The sequence below is a fragment of the Haliaeetus albicilla genome, chromosome 5, assembly GCF_947461875.1.
Source record: "Haliaeetus albicilla chromosome 5, bHalAlb1.1, whole genome shotgun sequence".
In the NCBI taxonomy this organism is placed as follows: Eukaryota; Metazoa; Chordata; class Aves; order Accipitriformes; family Accipitridae; genus Haliaeetus; species Haliaeetus albicilla.
In genome coordinates, this window is record NC_091487.1 from 4,052,452 (window position 1) to 4,070,415 (window position 17,964).

Sequence of the window (17,964 nt, forward strand, 5' to 3'; positions counted from 1 at the left end):
CCTGTTCAGACGTGCAATTTGATGCACCCAAACTCCACCTCCAAGAGCACTATTAAGGGTGTTGAAGGTGGCATGTGGCAAGATTGAGATGCCACAAGCAAGGTCTTCTCTGCCACCTCCTGCTGCTGCCCTGAACCACCACCTCGGGCCACCCTCCAGCTCCTCACTCCAAACAATCCCTCCTCCCTGAGCGGGCAAGAAATGACAGAAAGCTGAGCTAGACATCTGGAAAAGTCTAAGACCAAAACAACAGAAAAACCTTTCCAAACTCTCATTTTTTTTGCCACGGGTATCTCAAGGAGCAGTAAGAACGGTTTGATTCAGCAGCATCATACCAATGACAGCCAACATCTTAAAATAATATAGAAACGTGATTCTAAACTGCCTGACAGGATGGAAAATGTAAGTGAAAACCGTCTGTCGCCATTGAACAAGAAAACCACCAGGATGCTTTTAATGCTCCTGTTAAGTTTTTTCCGGGATCCCAGTCTGGATTAATGATCTGGGGGACCAGTAAGCACTATGGGTACCTGCCATCAGGACAGACCCAGCCAACAGGCATGAGCAAAAAAGCAGCAGAAATGGCCAAGGGATGGAGATATCCACCTTCAAGCTTCACACTTGCAAGAAGGCCAGGGGTGACTTGCCAGGTACATACACCAGGAGCAGAGCAGTCCAACAAGAACCAGCAATAAACCACTATCACCATCCATAAACTGCATCCCAAAAGATGCTCTTGCCTCCTCCCCATCCGCCTTCGCAGCGTGCCAGCCTCAACCTTCATATGGCTCAAGCAGACAGGACTGAGCATTAACTGGACCAATAAAAGAAAATCCCAATTCTTGCCCCAAATCGGGCAGGTTTTCCCACGGACATCCCCCCATTTAAGTGTCTGCTCGAGAGCAAACCTTCCCCTCAAGTGTTCTCCTCATCACCTTCTCCAAACATCTGAACCATCTCAGAAGAAGCCTCCCTTAAAAAATTTGCCTGAGGCAGGCAATGTCACGGAAAGTTCCAGTTAAATAGCTAAAAGTTTGGTTAACTTATAAACAAGTGAATACAGGTCTTCTAATGGAAAGTGTTGGGCAACATTTACTGTGGGTGTATTGACAGCTCTGCCTACAGTGATTTAAATGGTTTCATTGCCAGGTACGGGATGCTCAGTGACAAAACATGCCCGTTACATCTACATGCACTGAAATAAGCAGATCCTGAAATATTAACATGTTTTACAGAAGCATTCATCACACAAACTAATGTTGGAATAACGCTAGAAACAGTTTATTCAGATTAAAAACAAGACTTTTAACTAATGGCACCTAAACATGGCAGGTAGCCGCAGTAATTAAACCTGCAGCAAAAGTAATTTCATTCACAAGGAAAGCAAAATCAGCAAGACAGTTCAAAGTGACTCACTGAAAGACCAATAAATAATTAAAATAAAAACCTATCTTTTGCGTACCTTTCCCCCAAAGCAGGCCAAGTATTTCCTATTAATCTAATGGAGATGCTGTCCACAAACACCGACTTTTGGAAAGGCTAATTACGGACTTTCAAGAGGAAAATGCCAAATGAAAATGAAAATTGACTGGAGCCTTGCCCGATGCAGGGAAGACTCCCTGAGCCAGGGGTGGGAGAGGACTAGCCCAGAAATATTTTTAAGTAACTGAGAGGAGAAAGAGCAAGACAGGAGCAAAAGAAGGATTATTTTTCCCTTGCTACAGACCCGTGCTGATGGTTTGCTGCGGAGCCCGTGGTGCACATCACTTGGGCATGGCAGCTCCAGGGCATCATCACCCTCACCCGCGCCCTGCGGAGCCAAAACCTTTCTGCTTACAAGCCCAGAGCCACCAGTGGCATTAAACCACGCTGCATGACCTTCACTTGTACTTCAGTTAATTTAAGACCAATTAATAGAAGTTTACTGAATTCCAAGATATTTTTTTTAATTAAAGCTGCTCTGCTTCCCTCTCATTGCTGGATTTAAAACCAAGAGCTGTGGCAGCCAGGCACGTCTCGCCCACCCAGCAGCGCACATCGCTGCGGCTTTCTCCCCAAGTCCATTTGGGCTAAAGTGCTCCCACTTGACCGACTTTATCATTTAAGCCTCTGCCATTTGCTTTCAAACAGCAGACCCCCAGCAGCCACGGATCGGAGCTGAAAAACACCTCCCTGCATCAATGTGCTGCCTGCGGCAGGAGATGGTACTCCATTGGTGATGTTACTCCGTTAGCGATGTTACTCTGTTGGCAATTCTCTTACCAATATTGCTCTGGTTCTGTAAGCCAGACTGGCAAACTAACCCCCAGTAATAAAAGGCTTTTTTTTTAGCATTACAGTCCAGAGCTATGCCCTTAACATAAGGGAACACTAATGCAATTAATAAAATATTGGTTTTGCTGGGCTATAAATAAGGAGTAGAACAGTGGTACTGCCTAAAACACACCTGGAATTCGACATTAGGAACGATTTTCCATTTAACTCCTTTCTTAATAGGGTAAGAAAACCTTTCAGTAACCCAATCTGAGTGTTAAAGTGGTCACACTTGGTTTCTGTTTTATTTTATAAAGTCTGGCGTTGTTGTGCTCCCCTACATGCGTGACAGCTTCAAGCATGCATCTGTGCAACCGTGACCGAGTGCTGCAGCCCTGGATGATTTGTGGAATTTATTTGGGGTCTGTTTCTTGCACAGACCTTAAAGAATTATGTCAGACTGATACCGCTATGTCATCCCCCGCCCCCATTTTATTATCTGTTTGCCTCCCGCCGACCCCATCCCTGCAAGCCCCGGCTCACCAGACCCCGGCGTGATCAATGGACCCTCCAGCTCGAAGGCATCGTCTTCACATTGATCATCCAACTTCTTCTTTTTTTTCTTTGATGGATCTCTGGGTTTCCTCAAAAGGGAGAGCTCTTCTGGATGCCTGATATCTGGGGAGAAAATGGACCACTCTTACAAAGGCAGGATGGAAAAAAAGGGGGGGGGGGAAAGAGTATCCTTCCTTTAGGAACAACACCCAGCAATGTGCAGTATCTCCCTTGGCTGATTTTTCTGCTTTGCAATAGTTAAAAAGCAAGTTGAGAACGTTCTCCCTGCAAGCCTGTCAGAAACAAGCACCGTCCTTGGCTGGAGAGGTAACATAGCATTTGGGTAAAATGCCAAATTTCCCAGGCACATCCACTCAAATGCAAATAAAAGCACTGCTAGACCCTGCAACACAGCCTAGTAACATTCCCACCCATTATCTTAAATATAAAAACAAATATAAATTAATATTAATATTAAATATTAGTTATTATTAAACATTAACATTAATCAGCAGGTAAACCCCTATTTAGGCACCTAGGTAACAGGCCAGGTACTCTCATTTCCATAGGAGCAATCCAAGAGTCAAGCCATTTATTTACATTTCAGACTGGAAATTTTAAAGCCTGTATTTAAGGCACCCACTTTTTAAAGAGATTTTGGCCAAAGTGTTTCCTTTTCACAGCAAACCTCTAGCCTCTCTCATTCCAGCCTGAATAATTTTAAAACCATGTTACTTAAAATTAAGAGCATCCCAGTGTGTTTGTGTTTTAAGCCATGGGAGTACGGGGGGCTAACGAAGAAGAGAATTTTAGGGACATTTTCCACTAAAGCAGTGCTTTGGGTTTGCTTATGCCTGCTGCAGATGCTTCCAAGCAGGAAGGAACTTTCCGGGAAAGCGGAGTCCGCCGTCCGTCGTACCACCGAAACCACCGAGGGACTGGACGGGAGCCAGGAGTCCCTCGCCGGCGCTGCAAAAACCAAGAGGGGAGAAAAAAACCCCTCCATCTACTCTGAACTGTCCTCAGTCGATATGTGGGAACTGACCTGGAAAATCATTCACCTGGGCACGAAGCCATCCTACTGCAACGATGAAAGGCTGCAAAAAGATCGGAGAGCTCTGAAATACGGCTTGGATTAGAAAAAAGGAGATCGTGGGTCATGCTTGAGCCTGGAAGGAAGAGTTTCAGAGCTGGCTGTCCACGTTCAAGCCTCTGCATTGTTTCTAGCTCTGTTTTTTGCGTGTATTGCCCGTAAAAGCTCAGCTGCACGAAGATGTGGAAAGCTTGGGCTTCGGGATGCCCTAAGGAAAGCAGCTACCGGTCCCGTCCCCATGGAAGCCTGCAGCTGTAGCCGCAACGGAGACCGGGAGACAGAGAGGGAGCTGGCTGCATTGCAGCCAGGCTGTATTTTCCCACCAAGAGGAATGCTGAACAAGACAATAAGTCATTATTCTAACGAGGAGAGGTTACAGGGTTCGTATCTCACCGCCGGGGCTGGCAGCAGTGGGAGTTTGCTGTACACTCCCAGGCACGGGATTATAATTAAACCTGGAATTTGGTCCCCAGCACATGACCCGAGCAGGACACGTCCCCACGGCAGATGTGTCTGCCCCGACCCACGCTCACCCACGCCAGCATCCTTCCTTACTGCAAATAAGCGGGGAAACGTCAGGCTGGAATTGAGCTCTGCTCCCCCCTCACTCCATCCAGGGACACACCATGAGCCCAGTAACCAGAAGTGCTTTTCCACATTTGTCAGGGGACGGCTGCCATTACAAACAGTACATTCCAAAAGTTACTTTTTTTTTTTTTTTTCCCCCCACAAAATTTATTAAAGCGTGGCTTCCCTGACAGGTCACATCCCTTGGCTTCGTTTCCCTGTTTGCAGACACGGTGAGCATCACGGGGCCGGTGCATGGGGGGACACACACCGTGACAGCCTCCCTGCGATGCTGTTTTAAGTAACAACCTGTGCTTTTCCCTTTTTTTTTTCCTGCTATTTTAATAAACAGCCTGTGCACCACCACCAACCCTGCCATGCCTGTCACATTTGGGGGATTTGATTTTAGGTGACCTCCAGGGATGGATCCGGCTACCCCTGGTGTTCCCACATCCAGAGACTGGGCACCTCTGGATTTAACCATCTCTTATATCATGGGTCTGCCATCCCAAACCATCATCTGGCACAGCTTTAATTTAAGCATTAATTTTATTATATATTTATTTACATAATATTTATATCTTTTATTTATATACATATAAGCTTCGTTTAATTTAAGCTTTAACACTGATTTGTTATTGCTACATACACATTATCATGCTAAACTCCATCCCTACACCCACTAACCAACAGTTAGTTTCACCACACAACTTTTTGACCATTTCTAGCAATAAATACCTAGTGTATGAACCCAGACAGCTATTCGCATTCCCATTTATCACAGCCAGCTTACCTCATGAAGAAAAAATCTGCTGGGACAACCAGGGTCATGCGCAAGGGACAACACGCAGCACAGCCTAAAATGAGGAGTTCCCCTGGTATTTTGCTAGCAAGGTTTATACTCTGATGTTTATTTATGGTGCATTAGCAACTGATACAGCCTCTCAGCTGAAACCATTCAGAGAGGCCAAGAGAAGGGCTCCGGGCCAAGCTCAGCTCCTGAAAGCAATCTGTTGGAGACAGCCCAAAGCTTGACCATCTGATATCAAAGCAACTTTTTATAGTCCCTCAGTCGTTCATGACGCTATCGTTGGATTATAAAGGATACGGGCAAGTTTTCGGCAGCTGCTTTGAAACGGCGCATGGCCGCGGGGCACGGCAAAGGCAGCGGCATCCTTGTGATGCTGGAGCATCCCTACTCCCCTGCAGCCGCGCATGGTTCCCATCGGTAAGCCGCAAATTTCTCCCGGACAGCGGTCCGCTGGACATACCATCGTCTCCGAGACTTTGCAAACCCACTGATGCCAGCTGAGGGTTGCAGGGGAAATTAAAAATAAAGCCCGCCATGCTAAAAAGCAGAGGGCAGAAAAGCAGCAAGAGACCAATGTTGCTTTTATTTCCCACCCCAGAATTAAGAGGAAAAGGAAGAAGCAACTTTGATTGTTTCAATCTTTCAGTAAACTGCTGGCGAAAAAAATATTTCCCGCTGCTTATGATTAGTAAGCGTACAAAGGGTCTTAAAGCGTGTTTTGAACAGAGCTAGGCTTGGCAGACATGGTGTTTAGTTACTGTAGCTAAAGCAGAGTCTATCCCAGGGTGTAAGGGCTTGCAGATGGTAGGACTCCAGTTAATTGGAAACTGGGACAAAGGAACCGCTCCAGAGTCCCAGCCCCTGTTTTCTGGTCATAAGAGCAAGAGAAAGATCTTTAAAGTATCCAAGTGGTGCAAAAAACCTGAAGTCCTTTATATAGGTTTGGGCTTTTTACTAAGTCCCACTGCACCTGGTGGAGCCCATTTGCTGGAATTGTTCACCTGGGCTAAAACATCTCCCCAGAGTTTGACTTCAGCCCCAAATTCCCACTTGAAATCCTCTGTTAACTATTTCATCCGCATTTTCCAGCTGAAGCCAGGCTGCTCCTGCCAAAGATCCCTTCGAAGGAAAAAGGGTCAGTGAAACATGGGTGAACCAGGAGAAGTGACCTTCTGTACAAGGCTAATGTGTTGACTCTTCAATTGATGCATTGGTTGGGGCTGTGTTTGCTTTAAGAGAGACTCCTTGTCTGTACACACGAGACAGATGGCACTGGCAACGTCTACTAGAAATTACTGTAAATGATCCTTTCAGCATTTTATTTCTATTTATTGTGTAAGCGCATGAAACCCCAGCTATCCAGCCTCTTACTGAGCATCCCCGGCGCCACTGGTGGCAGCCGCCAGCAGAAACCATCTGCGACAACACGCAGTGTGCTCCGTATGGAGGGGAAAGCACTGCCCCAACTCTGTCCCAAAACCATTTTTCAGCTGGATCCAAGCGGGAACTATTTGTATTTTGACATCTTCTCCAGCCCACGCTGGACCAGCTGCAGCCGTGGCTGAGCCCTAACATTGCTGCAGCTCCACGTCCACGTCCTAGCAGAAGGGCTTCGTCAAATTTAGGGGATTTGTTGCCCAGAGAGGTTGTAGGTGTCCCATCCCTGGAAACATTCAAGGTCGGGTTGGAAGGGGCTCTGAGCAACTTGGTCTAGTGGAAGGTGTCCCTGCTCATTGCAGGGGGTGGTTGGAAGTAGATGATCTTCCAGGTCCCTTCCAACCCAAACCATTCCATGATTCTGTGATTTTATCAAGTGAGGGAAATGCCCTTTGGCAAGAGGAGCACACATATATGCATTTCATGGGAAGCATTTAAAAAACACAACCGGGAAGGCAGCTTTCAACCTCCAAGAGAAATTTTTCCAACTGTTGGATGAAGCCATTTTACTCCCTACAGCATCTTCTTTTCCATCTGCCTGCAAAAGCCTACTTGTGCCTGTGCTGTCTCCTGATGAAGACAAATCCATGGCTTTTTTTTCCCATGTAATCCTTCATTTCTTGTCCAACCCCTGCCGAGGTCACCCAGCCCAGCTGTGCCCATTTATCTCGCACCCAGAGACAAACAGCAGAGCTGGGATGAAATCCTTTTTTTTCATAGGACACCACACCGACTGCCCCTAGAAAACTGGCTTTGAAGAAAAATATCCGCCTTACAGGGTGTAAAATTCACAATTTATGCTCTTTTGCACTGAATCCACCAAGTAAATCTTGCAGCTGCTGCATTTTAACCACGAAGGTGTATTGCGATGGGAAAGCAGCTGCGGTCAGAGGTGGGACCAAAATCCACGTGTCTCGGCGTGGAAGAAGGGGTAATTTTGCTGCTTTGTCCCCATCCAAGATGTGGGGTCCCCAGACCACACCAAGCAGCATGTGAAGGGGTCTGGGGGCACCCAGTGACAATTTCTGTGCTCCGAAGGATGGGCTCAAACTCCTACAAGAAATCATATTTGTGGTTTTCTTGCACCACCTACATACGCAACACAGCATCATTGACTGGAAGGGCTGTGTGAATATCTACCAACTTCCCCAGAAATAAAAATTATGGGAAATCACACTAGTTTCAATGTTCAGTTTTGATATATAAGGAAAATTAATGCTCCAAAGAAGCGCTCTCAGCATCCATTTTTCCACTCGATTTTTGGCTCCCTTACAAGGACAGAAGACTGGTTTGCCTGGTTAGCTCTTGAAGCATAAAAACTCCATAATTTTACTTGTAGCACAGACAGCATTTAAGGGAAACCCTCTCTTTAATGCTGGTCCAGTTACCCTCCGAAAGGAAATGTGTTTTGAAGTGGGATATCTCTGCACTGGATCACTGCTGTCTCGAAGCAATGACTCATAAAAATTACAGCCTTTGCACATCGACATGACAATTCTTAGAAAAATGAGACCTCAAACCCCATTTCTCTCCCATTTCAGACTCTAGAAAAAAAAAAAAGTATTTTTCTTCGGAATGAGTGAATTCTATGGATCGTGTTTCCTGAATTTACAGAATTCCTGAGTTTACAGAATTAAGTATCCGACTTATCTTCAACATAAATTCACTGGAGATAAAGTTTTGCAAAACAGACCAGAGGCAAAAAAAAAAAAAAAAAAAAAAAGACTTACATAACTTTTGCAGAGCTTGGAGATAAATCTGTGGTTGTACCGGATGCTGGGCAGTATCGGATGGTGGAGCAGATCCTCAACCCCTTAGCTCAGTTTAGTAGGTTTGTACACCCATCTACATTCAGAACATTTTATTATGGGTTCTTCAGCTGCCTGGTTGCTTAAATATTTATTTGGGTAAAAGCCAAGTTCTCTACTTGCTGCCCCAGGCCATGCAGCTATGTCAGGACATCCCGCAAAGCCTCCTGAGATGCCCAATGAATGCCACGGGCACAGACCAAACTCGGGTTGACCCTGGCAGGGGCTTTGCTAGAGCCTTCCCAAATTCAGCGTGGAAAACCCAAGCGCCCGTTGACTTACTTTGACTTGCCACCACAGTAGCAATCTGGAAAACCACCCAAAAACTGAAGTCACTGGGTTTTGCAGCGGCGTGAACCCTGCTTGCAAATGCTGTCTGCGCAAGCGGTACCCAGACCCGAAAATCAGGCACCGTCAGCCAGGAGGGACCCAGGAGGAAGGAGGAGGAGGAGGCAGACAGCGGCGATGAAGCCAAGCGTTATTGCAAGGCTAATAAAAAGGACCATTGGAGAGACAGAGTCAACAAATGCTGAATGTTTGGATGTTTTTTTCCGCAAATGGGACGAAATCCCCAGACTCCAGTTAACCGGATGCCTCTCAGAGCAGGATAGCACTTTGAGCCTTGCCCATGAAGTGTCTGAACTGCAGCTGAAGTCAAATTATACTCAATCAAATTAAGCGCCACAAACAAGAGAAAAAAATCCACTTACACCCTCTGCATCAGCCCATAAAGAGCAATCAGAGTAATCTTGAGGAAGGCGGTGGCATTGGGTTTGCCAGCATCTCCTAATGTCTTCAGGATGAAAGTCTATTTAAAGGGTCTCTGTCAACAGCAGAGTAAGGATGAAAAAATTCAGTGACTCACGCAGTGACATACAACCTGATGCTACTCAACAGGCAGAACAGGGACCGGGGTGGGGAGGGGGGAGAAAGGGGAATATTTTTTCCATTTCAGTCACTTTGCAATTAAATCTCATTATTTCCCTTGCAGTCCAGTTTCTGGTGTTCGTCTGGGTCCTACACAACAGCTGCAGCTGAATGTAGGCAAGCAATAAAAGAGGAAAATAGCGAAATGAAGAAGTTGGCAGTGGTACACTTGGGCCTCGCAATTTAAAAAGCTGAGTACATTGCAATTTGGCCGACTCTCTAAATGGTAAGATTTCCTTCCACACCCATCCCCTAGACATATTTAGAAATAGCTGCGCTACTGCCAAACCTCTCTACTCGTGGCAGCAAAAAGCAGCAAACCCTTCCTCGGTATTTCACCGGGTCTGTCTCCATGTCAGCTCCAAGCATCTTCATGGTGCTACTGAGCATCCGGAGACTGTATCACGAGATGCTGGTGTGGCCCCCCCCAAATACCCCCCAAGATGCTCACATGCATCTACCAGGACTCCATTTCAGCTCTACTATTGTAGGAAAAATGCTACTTTATTTACAAGCAGGGCGTGAAGGAAGAAAAAAAGGTTTAAAGAGGTTTGCAGTGGTGAGGAATAACTCCAGACAGCTTTGCCTCCCGGAGAGCAACCGTGCCACGGCTGCAGCTCCACGTGCTAACGGGCATGGGCAGAACCCTGGGAACGCTGCACATCTCGGAGTACCAAAGGGTTTCAGTTTTGCAAAAAAAAAAAAAAAAACCCAGCGGCTTTTTATAGACCTTTTTTTGGCAACTGAGGGCATGGAAATACTACAAATACTTCAGAAGTCAGAGGACGTTCTGTACTGGAGCGGAGATGATTTATAAAGAAAAAAAAAAAAGGTAGGGTCATATTCAGCGTCTAGACTGCTGGATGGTGTCGCCTTGCTCGGGCTGGGCTTGCATCATGCCACTCCCAAATGCCACTGTCACCTCGTCTCGGGCTGCGTTTGGTGGCTGGAGGCTGAAGCAAGGAAGATTGGCTATCACCGTCCCATCAGTCATCCCGCCTCGGGCACCTCGTTATTTTGGGGCAGGGAGTGGTGAGGAGAAGCAGCCCATCACCTTCGCAGGACTCTCTGCATCCTATCCCTCCTCCTCCGGCCCCAAAAGCTCCCCGGGATGGGACCACCCTTACCCTATGCAAGACGGGGTCCCAATTTCCCGGCGTCCCTCGCCCCTGGGGAGCTGGGGACCGAAACAAGACGGGATGCGGGCACGGAAACTGCCGCTGCTCAACACAGGATGCTCCGCAGACTTCGTTTTCCAAAACAGGTGATTAATTCACACAAAGCTTTTTGAGGATTACGAGGCAAGAGCTGGGTGTGATGCCCTACTCGCCTCTGGGGAAAAAAAAAAACAAAACCAAGATCTGAAAGGAATTTCTTCGTCTTGCACAGCCTCAGGGTGGGTAAGGGAAGGAGTAGTCATGAATTTTGGAGAGCTTCCTCCCAGAGCTGCCTCCTCCCAGCTCCAGCACCACATCCGTCTCCCAGAGCTCCCAGCTCCCACCAGCATCAACTGGAATGATCCGTGCTCCTCTGCTCAGGCTGCAGGGCAGCATAGGTCCCAAATCTTCGTAGCCAGAAGAAGAGGAGAAGGATTCAAGCTTTGATGCCATCTCAGCATCTCCCCTCACCCTGCGGCTCCGCAACATACGCTGTTTCCCCACGAGAAGCAGCATCGCCAGGGCAGGAAACGCCGAGGCATGGGAAAAAACCTTCACACTTGCATCTCGCTGTTTGCTTTTCCTCTCCCACGTGCCCACACAGCAGCAGCGGATCCTGCCTGGAGTCCCTCACTGCTCCCAGGACACATGGAAAAAAAATTCAGGCAACAGCAGAAAGGGGATGCTACAAGAAAGCGGCTTAAGGGCATGAACAGATGCAAGGCGTCCGCTGTCCTGGAATCAAACGAAGCCGTTGTCAAGAAAAGAGGATTTTTCCCCTCGTAGGATGACGGGTTAGCGGGAGCTCTGCAATGCAACTATTGTGGAGGAAAAAAGGATTTTTCTGCTCATTGTTATGTAGGATGATGGGTTAGCGGGAGCTTTGCCATGTGGCCACATCTCCTGTCTCCCCAGATCCCACTTTCCAACGAGGGTATACCCACCCACGCCAATAAAACATTAATTGCAGCCACACCAAATTGCATTTGTGTATTTGATGGGCTGTCTGCTGGGCAGAAATATCTCCCCAGTGGGACAGTAAGAGGAGGGGGGAACGCAGGAGCCCCGCAGGCAGCACCCCATCCCAACCTCCGCGTCCCGCTGCCGGTCAGGCATGTAGCACAAAACCTGTGCCGCTCCAAAAAAAAAAAAAAAAAAAAAAAAAAAAAAAGTGAAGTTTTACTTTCTCTTTCTCTGGTCTTTAATTGCAGATCAAAGCTGGCCCTTCAGGACGGCGTTGCCTGCCAGCAGCTGCTCCCGGGCAGGCTTCCAGGCCACCCTTCGGGCAAGGGCTGCCCATCCCATCCACCACCCTATTCCTCTCCTCCTGCCTGCTCCTGCCTGCTCCCACCGCAGGCAGGGTCAATCCGTGCCGTTAACCCTCCTGATCGCTTGCTGTGGGAATTGAGGGGCTGCTATCCAGCAACTGGGAATGAGACCGTGTTTTTTTCCAGCTTCGCATGACCTCCAAGAAAGCGAGGGATGTACGAGCGGCTCCAGCATCTTCCCACAGCCACCTCCGGGCTGCCCCCCGGGAGCTGCGACCCGGCCGGCGGTGAGAGCTGCCCTTTGCAAAAACTTCACTCTGTGCAAGAACAGAGACTTTTCTTTAAAAATCAACCACATGCTGCAATGGGGACACCTCTGGGTACAATTTAAAGGAAATATAAGAAAAGGCACAACCCTAAATAACTCACCCAAGTGTGTTCTTGCTTGCGTATAGAGGGTTTTATAAATGCAACCAGCTAGAGTCCTGGCAACATGAGGAATTACTTAAATTACTCATTAATCATGCCATATGCTAAAATTACTGAAGTGTGTAATTAAATGCTCCAGGGGCAAAGACAGCAAACAGTTACAGCCAAAATATGAGCAACTCACAAGCACAGTTCTGTCAGCTGGACACTGGTCCAAGCCACACTGGACCCTAACTTTAAAAATCAAGGGATTTGCAGAGACAAGAGCTATGCTGTTAGAGCAGGGACTATTTCTTTCCCCTTCTGCTTTGAATTATCTACTCAGTTTTCCTTGGGGAGACAATTAGCATGATTAATACGGGGTACGAGTGCTCTCTGCAGCTAACCTGTGCAGAGATGCTGCGGAGGGCAGGAAAAGGTAATGGAGAAAAATGGGGCAGCATAGACACTAACCTGGGGGGGGAAAAAAACAGAGGGAAACACGCAGGTTGGGAAAGTGTTATAGCACGGTCCGCAAGACCCCAAGAGAGGGCTGCGCAGGAGAAAAAGGAAAATGCAAGCTCCCCAAGCTAGGATGACCCCATCACCCTACAGCCACTCAAATTTTTGGCGGGCACCGAGGTGTGGACGGATATCCCCCACGCCTTCCAGGAATGAAACGCCCTGTGCAGACTCGGCATGACACCCCTGGGATGATTTTGCGCGGTAGAAAGCAGCAGCCCCTCTCACCCGGCAAAGCGCGTGACCTCCCGGCCGAGATTAGCTCCTGCCTCCATCGTCATTGCTCGGCTCCAGGACCCCGCGCTTGAGGACGTCTGACCCACGGCACAGCACCAAGGTCACACGCAGAGGACGGAAAGGACAGGCGGTGACCAGGATTTGCATGGAGGGGTTTGGTGTTTGCCCCAAGGAGCTTTTGCATCATATATATCTATGAAGCAAGACCTCCTTGGGGCAGACACCAAACCATATATATGTGTTCCCACTGGGAAGCTCTTCCCTGGACCACAGAGGCATTTGGACACCTATATTTTTTTTATATATATATATATAAAAAGGAAAAAAATAGTGGTATTTGGACACATATTTTATATATAAAAATATATATAATGGACACATATATTATATATATTAAATATATGCATTAAGATATATTAGATATTATATTATATATAAAATAAAATAGTATATACTATATGAAAATAGTATATATACCTGTATATTATATAGGTGTCCAAATACCTCTGCGGTCCAGTATTCCAGCCCCTCCAGCTCCAGCATTGCCCCTTCCCTGCATCCCGATCCCCTCTTCCCTCAAGCCGATGCTGAGCCGATGGGGCCGTCCTCCCTGAAGCTCTGCTGAACATCTGGCCCCCAGTAAACACAAAGACAAGGGCTAAACAAGATTTAATCACTGTATTCGGCCACGTAGTTTCCATCCATTCTCAAACCGCTCAGGCTGGTAAGAGTCACTAAAAGGAGGGTGAAGTTTCCAGCAAAAATCCTGCTTTCACCAAAATCAGGAACATTTATTTCAGTAGTCATGGAAGGAATCATGGAAGGAAAGTCAGAACCACCCTCAACAGATGTGTCCCCCCTGCATAATGCAGAGAGCTCCTACCACAGCTGGGCTGCAGCTATCTGAGCCGCTTTTTCCCCTTCCACATCTTTAAATATTAGCATTATTCTGCTGGTTTGTTCATAAATACACTGAGAGTCCTGGAGTTGAATAAATAGCTGCTTCAGGCCCATGTAAGGTTTTGACTGCTCAGCAGCGTCAGTGAGAGATCTCGTTACGTGATTAACTGTATCAGAATTTCCTGATGTGACTCAATGCTAGAAAGATTCATCAGCAACCAAGATGATGCTTTTGACCTCTCTGTCTAGCATTAAAAATGGCAATGGGAGGCAGGGGGGAAGCAAAATCAACTGGGAAATAATGCTGGCTAAGCCTTTTCTATTTTAAGGAGAAATTGCCCAATATTCGTGTTTAAAAAAAACAAAAAAAACAGGAAAGAAACAGCAAAAAATTCATAATCAGCTATATATACCGACCTAACCACAGATGCGCCAGAGGCCACGCCATAACACCACACGTATGGCTGAGCTCTTTCTGCCTCACGAAATAACTGGGTCAGCCAAGAGAAACCCTAGCTGCTTTTTGAGACCAGAAATAGATTTACTATGGCCGAGGTCGGGTTGCAGGCTCCTTTCGGAGGGGAGCAAGCGGGAAGGACACCGGTACAGAGCCATGCCGAGTGCTTATTTGAGTTCCTCGGAGCAAAGTTACTGTGTCTTGGGTTTTTTCTGTGGGGGGAGAGAGAAGCACCGGCTTCTGGGATAAGAAATTTGTGAAGATGGGTAAAAAGTGATGCACAAAAGCAGCAGCCCGGGACAAGCCCTGCGCACCTAGTAGGAAACGATCCTTCCTTTCTTCTAGGGCTTCTTCTCAACAAGAGAAAGGATCGCAAAGAGGAGTTGGGGAGGAGAGAGGGAGACTCAGTTCCTTCCCTCCACCAGACAGTTTTACAGTGAAGCATCATCACTTAATCTCTAATATGATTTTCCACTGGAAGAGAACCCACGGAGCTGGCAGGTTTCCTATTTCAGGGTTTGTTTTTCATCTAGCACATAAGTTTGCAAAAAAAAAAATTACGACCCAACACCAGCAGCTTTAACATAAAGCAGGGCTGCTACCGCCTCGCCTAAGACAAAACTGAGAACAGCTTTGCTACGAAACAGAATTCAGCACAGAAAATACATTTCTTCTTACATTTCGGTTCCGTTATTTAAGTATTTGCACAAAAAAAGGTTAGATTTGCAAGGGAAAAAGAGTGGACATCCAGGCTGCTTGATGCCCAAGTGACTGTTGGGTGTTTGAAGCCAGAAAACACCAGTGATTTAGTAAATTTATGAGACCAGCACATGCACCAAAGGAGAGGCGGGAGCCAAACCAAACAACAACCTCCCCACCGGCAGCTTTCGGCACTCACTACTTACTGAACGTTTTGCAGATGTCAGAAACCGCCTTGAAGACCCTGTCCGAGAAGTTGACTTTCACCTTGACGTACTTCATGTTGGGCAGCTGAAGGCGAAGCAGCTTGTGCTGAGGTGTGAACTGGAGCTTGGCATCAGCCTGTATCCCGTATTTGTCCAACGTCCAGTGCGTTTTAAGGAGCCAAGTTTTCTTCTTTTCCCACCACAGCGCATGATCCGACCAGTCTTTCTTGACATCTGGAACAAAGAAACCATTTTACCAGTTAAAACCGGGGCCAGAATTAGCCTTCAAAAGACAAGAGCAGAAGTTTAAATGCGTTTCACTGAGAAGCGACTATTGATCCAAAACCGCTGACAGCCCTTTTCAGATACAAATAATTGCTTGTACTCAATAGCATCTAGAAGCCACCGCAGAGATAAAAGTAGGAAAGAACCCAAGAAGAACAAGGATGAGACACAACGTGTCCGTGGATCACTCAGCCCGACAGCAATGCCAAGCGTGAAGCCAAGGGGATCATGAATGACCCGACACCTTTCCCTGGGAGGGATTTTGCACAGCTTTTTAGGTTAACTATCAATTATTGGGTTTCCCCATCCCCACCACATAGGGCATCTGGACTACCCGAAGGTGAGTCAAGCCACCTCGGCACACACAGGAAGCAGAACTAGAAGGAGGTTTGCAAGAAGAATTAAATAGAAATACCGTGTCTTCTCCACATCTTTCTACAAACAAAACTGGAAAATTCCCAAATGAAACTAAAAGTTGCTTCCCAAAGGAACAACAGTGCGAAACCCAACAGCCACGTCTCCTTCCAGCACGGATGCAACCACGGGGTCTTTGAAAGTCACGTCCAAGTTGGGCAGCATTTGGGGAACCAAAGCACGGTGATAACTCCAAAAGACAGCCACTGTGCAGTATGTCCCCTAACACCTGGAATATTTTTTGCTAACACCTGCCCTGCTCTCCCCGCAGCCCCCTGCCATTCCTGCAGAGCATCTTCCAGTCCGACAAACACCGGCCAGCGTTAAGGGTGCAATGTCCCCCCACCATGCAGGAGAAAGGAAAGGAGAGGAGGGGAGTATGATCCAAGCACTGCAGCTGCATTTTGCAAAGCTCTGCTTAGCCGAAACCCTCCATCTCCAAAAATACTGACCAGGGGGGTGTGTCAGCATCGACGGCGACAGCCAAAGCTCTCATTTCAAAGGCAAAACCAAATGTTTCCGCAGGATGTCATCTGGGCAAGCATGTGAGAACCTCAAGAGGCTGCAGGACAAGTTACAGGGACACTTCTGCACTCGATATTGCAAATGATAGAGTTACCAATAAATTTTGAGCTTATGGACTTTGTATGAGGATTATTTCGATTTTCCTAAGAAAAAAGCAGCTTGAAAGCAAAGCACTTTCCAGGTTAAAGCACCACTAATATAATAATTCAGTTTTCAGCTCCAGATCCTCCTGTGATCCTGGATTCCCAACATGAACCATCAGTTTAAACCAAATTAAAACTGCCAGCTGATATTTATCGCAACAGGTCCTTTCTCCATCCTTCGGCAGCGATGCTCATGCATTGCAGGGCACCAAACAGAAAGCCGGAGGCAAACCCAGGAGACACACCAGCAAACAGCCTGAAGGTACTGAGGAACACACTCCGGGACAGACATCAGGAAGACTATCCCTACAAGCCGCATCTGAATTTAATCAAAATGAGAACAGCTTGACAAACAAACTTTTTTCTGTCCCTATCTGAAAATGGGATCTCAATCTCAGGGTTACTGAGAAAAGCCAGCAGAAGCTTTTTTTCCCTTTGAACTCCTGGTCTAACAGCATAATCATGCAGCCAGAAAGTGGAAATGTTCAGCTAGACTTTTCAACAGCTTTGTACAATCAAATTAAACAAAACCAAATATAGAAAAGCATGCAAACTTGCACAAGCCTTGGCTACTCTCAAAAAAATCTGAGAAATCATTACAATGGACTCTGGTAATGAAGTCCAACTTCTGCCCTACTGAAAGCTGAACAAATTGGCACTGCAAGTCTGGGAGGGAGGTAAAAAAAAAAAAGGCATTTTGAATCACTAAGAGAAGGGGATTTGGGTTTACGCTGCAGATTAACCTTTCAGGCCATGGCACGAATATGCACAGCATCGTCTTGCGGCCTGAGAGTAATTAACACTTTGAATTAACAGTGAGATGTTGGCTATGGCCAAAAAGGTAAAGGTTTGTGGCTGCCCCACGGGGTAGTTATATATAAAAGAGCTTGGCAAATGTTTAGCAGCTGACTTGCGATGTTGAGTTTAACACTAACACGTTGACAAGAAACCTTTGGTGCTTTGCAAGGCAGCGGGTACGACCCAGGGCTTGGAGCAATCCTTGCACACTGGGGAATGCCAACCACCTGGTTAAATCTGATCAAAGGTTTATAAATCTTCACCAGGGTCCCAATTCACGAGTTACTGATTTGTCGGGGTTCCAGCTTTACGACAAGGCTTATTATTTCGGCTCAGTCTTTTCCTATTTCCTACTGTCGGTCGCAGAACCGGCCGTTTCATATTTATCAGAGCCCTGTTAGGTCTCCAAGCCCTGCAAACTCATTTTAGAGATCCCAGACCTCGAATTCAAAAGGTTACTGCAGGTCCAAAACCACGCTGCAAATCTTAGCGGA

At 46.9% G+C, this 17,964-nt stretch overlaps 1 protein-coding gene across 4 annotated transcripts in view; it reads right to left on the bottom strand.

Annotated features, from left to right (window-relative positions):
* FERMT2 (FERM domain containing kindlin 2) overlaps positions 1 to 17,964 on the bottom strand; it is a 50,078-nt gene that overhangs the window by 16,826 nt on the left and 15,288 nt on the right. For all 4 annotated transcript variants that reach the window (XM_069783091.1, XM_069783090.1, XM_069783093.1 and 1 more), the window contains exons 2-3: positions 15,306 to 15,539; positions 2,797 to 2,931 (exon numbers count right to left, since the gene is read on the bottom strand). In XM_069783091.1, coding sequence (XP_069639192.1) covers positions 2,797 to 2,931; positions 15,306 to 15,539 — 369 coding nt within the window. The remainder of the gene's footprint in view (positions 1 to 2,796; positions 2,932 to 15,305; positions 15,540 to 17,964) is intronic.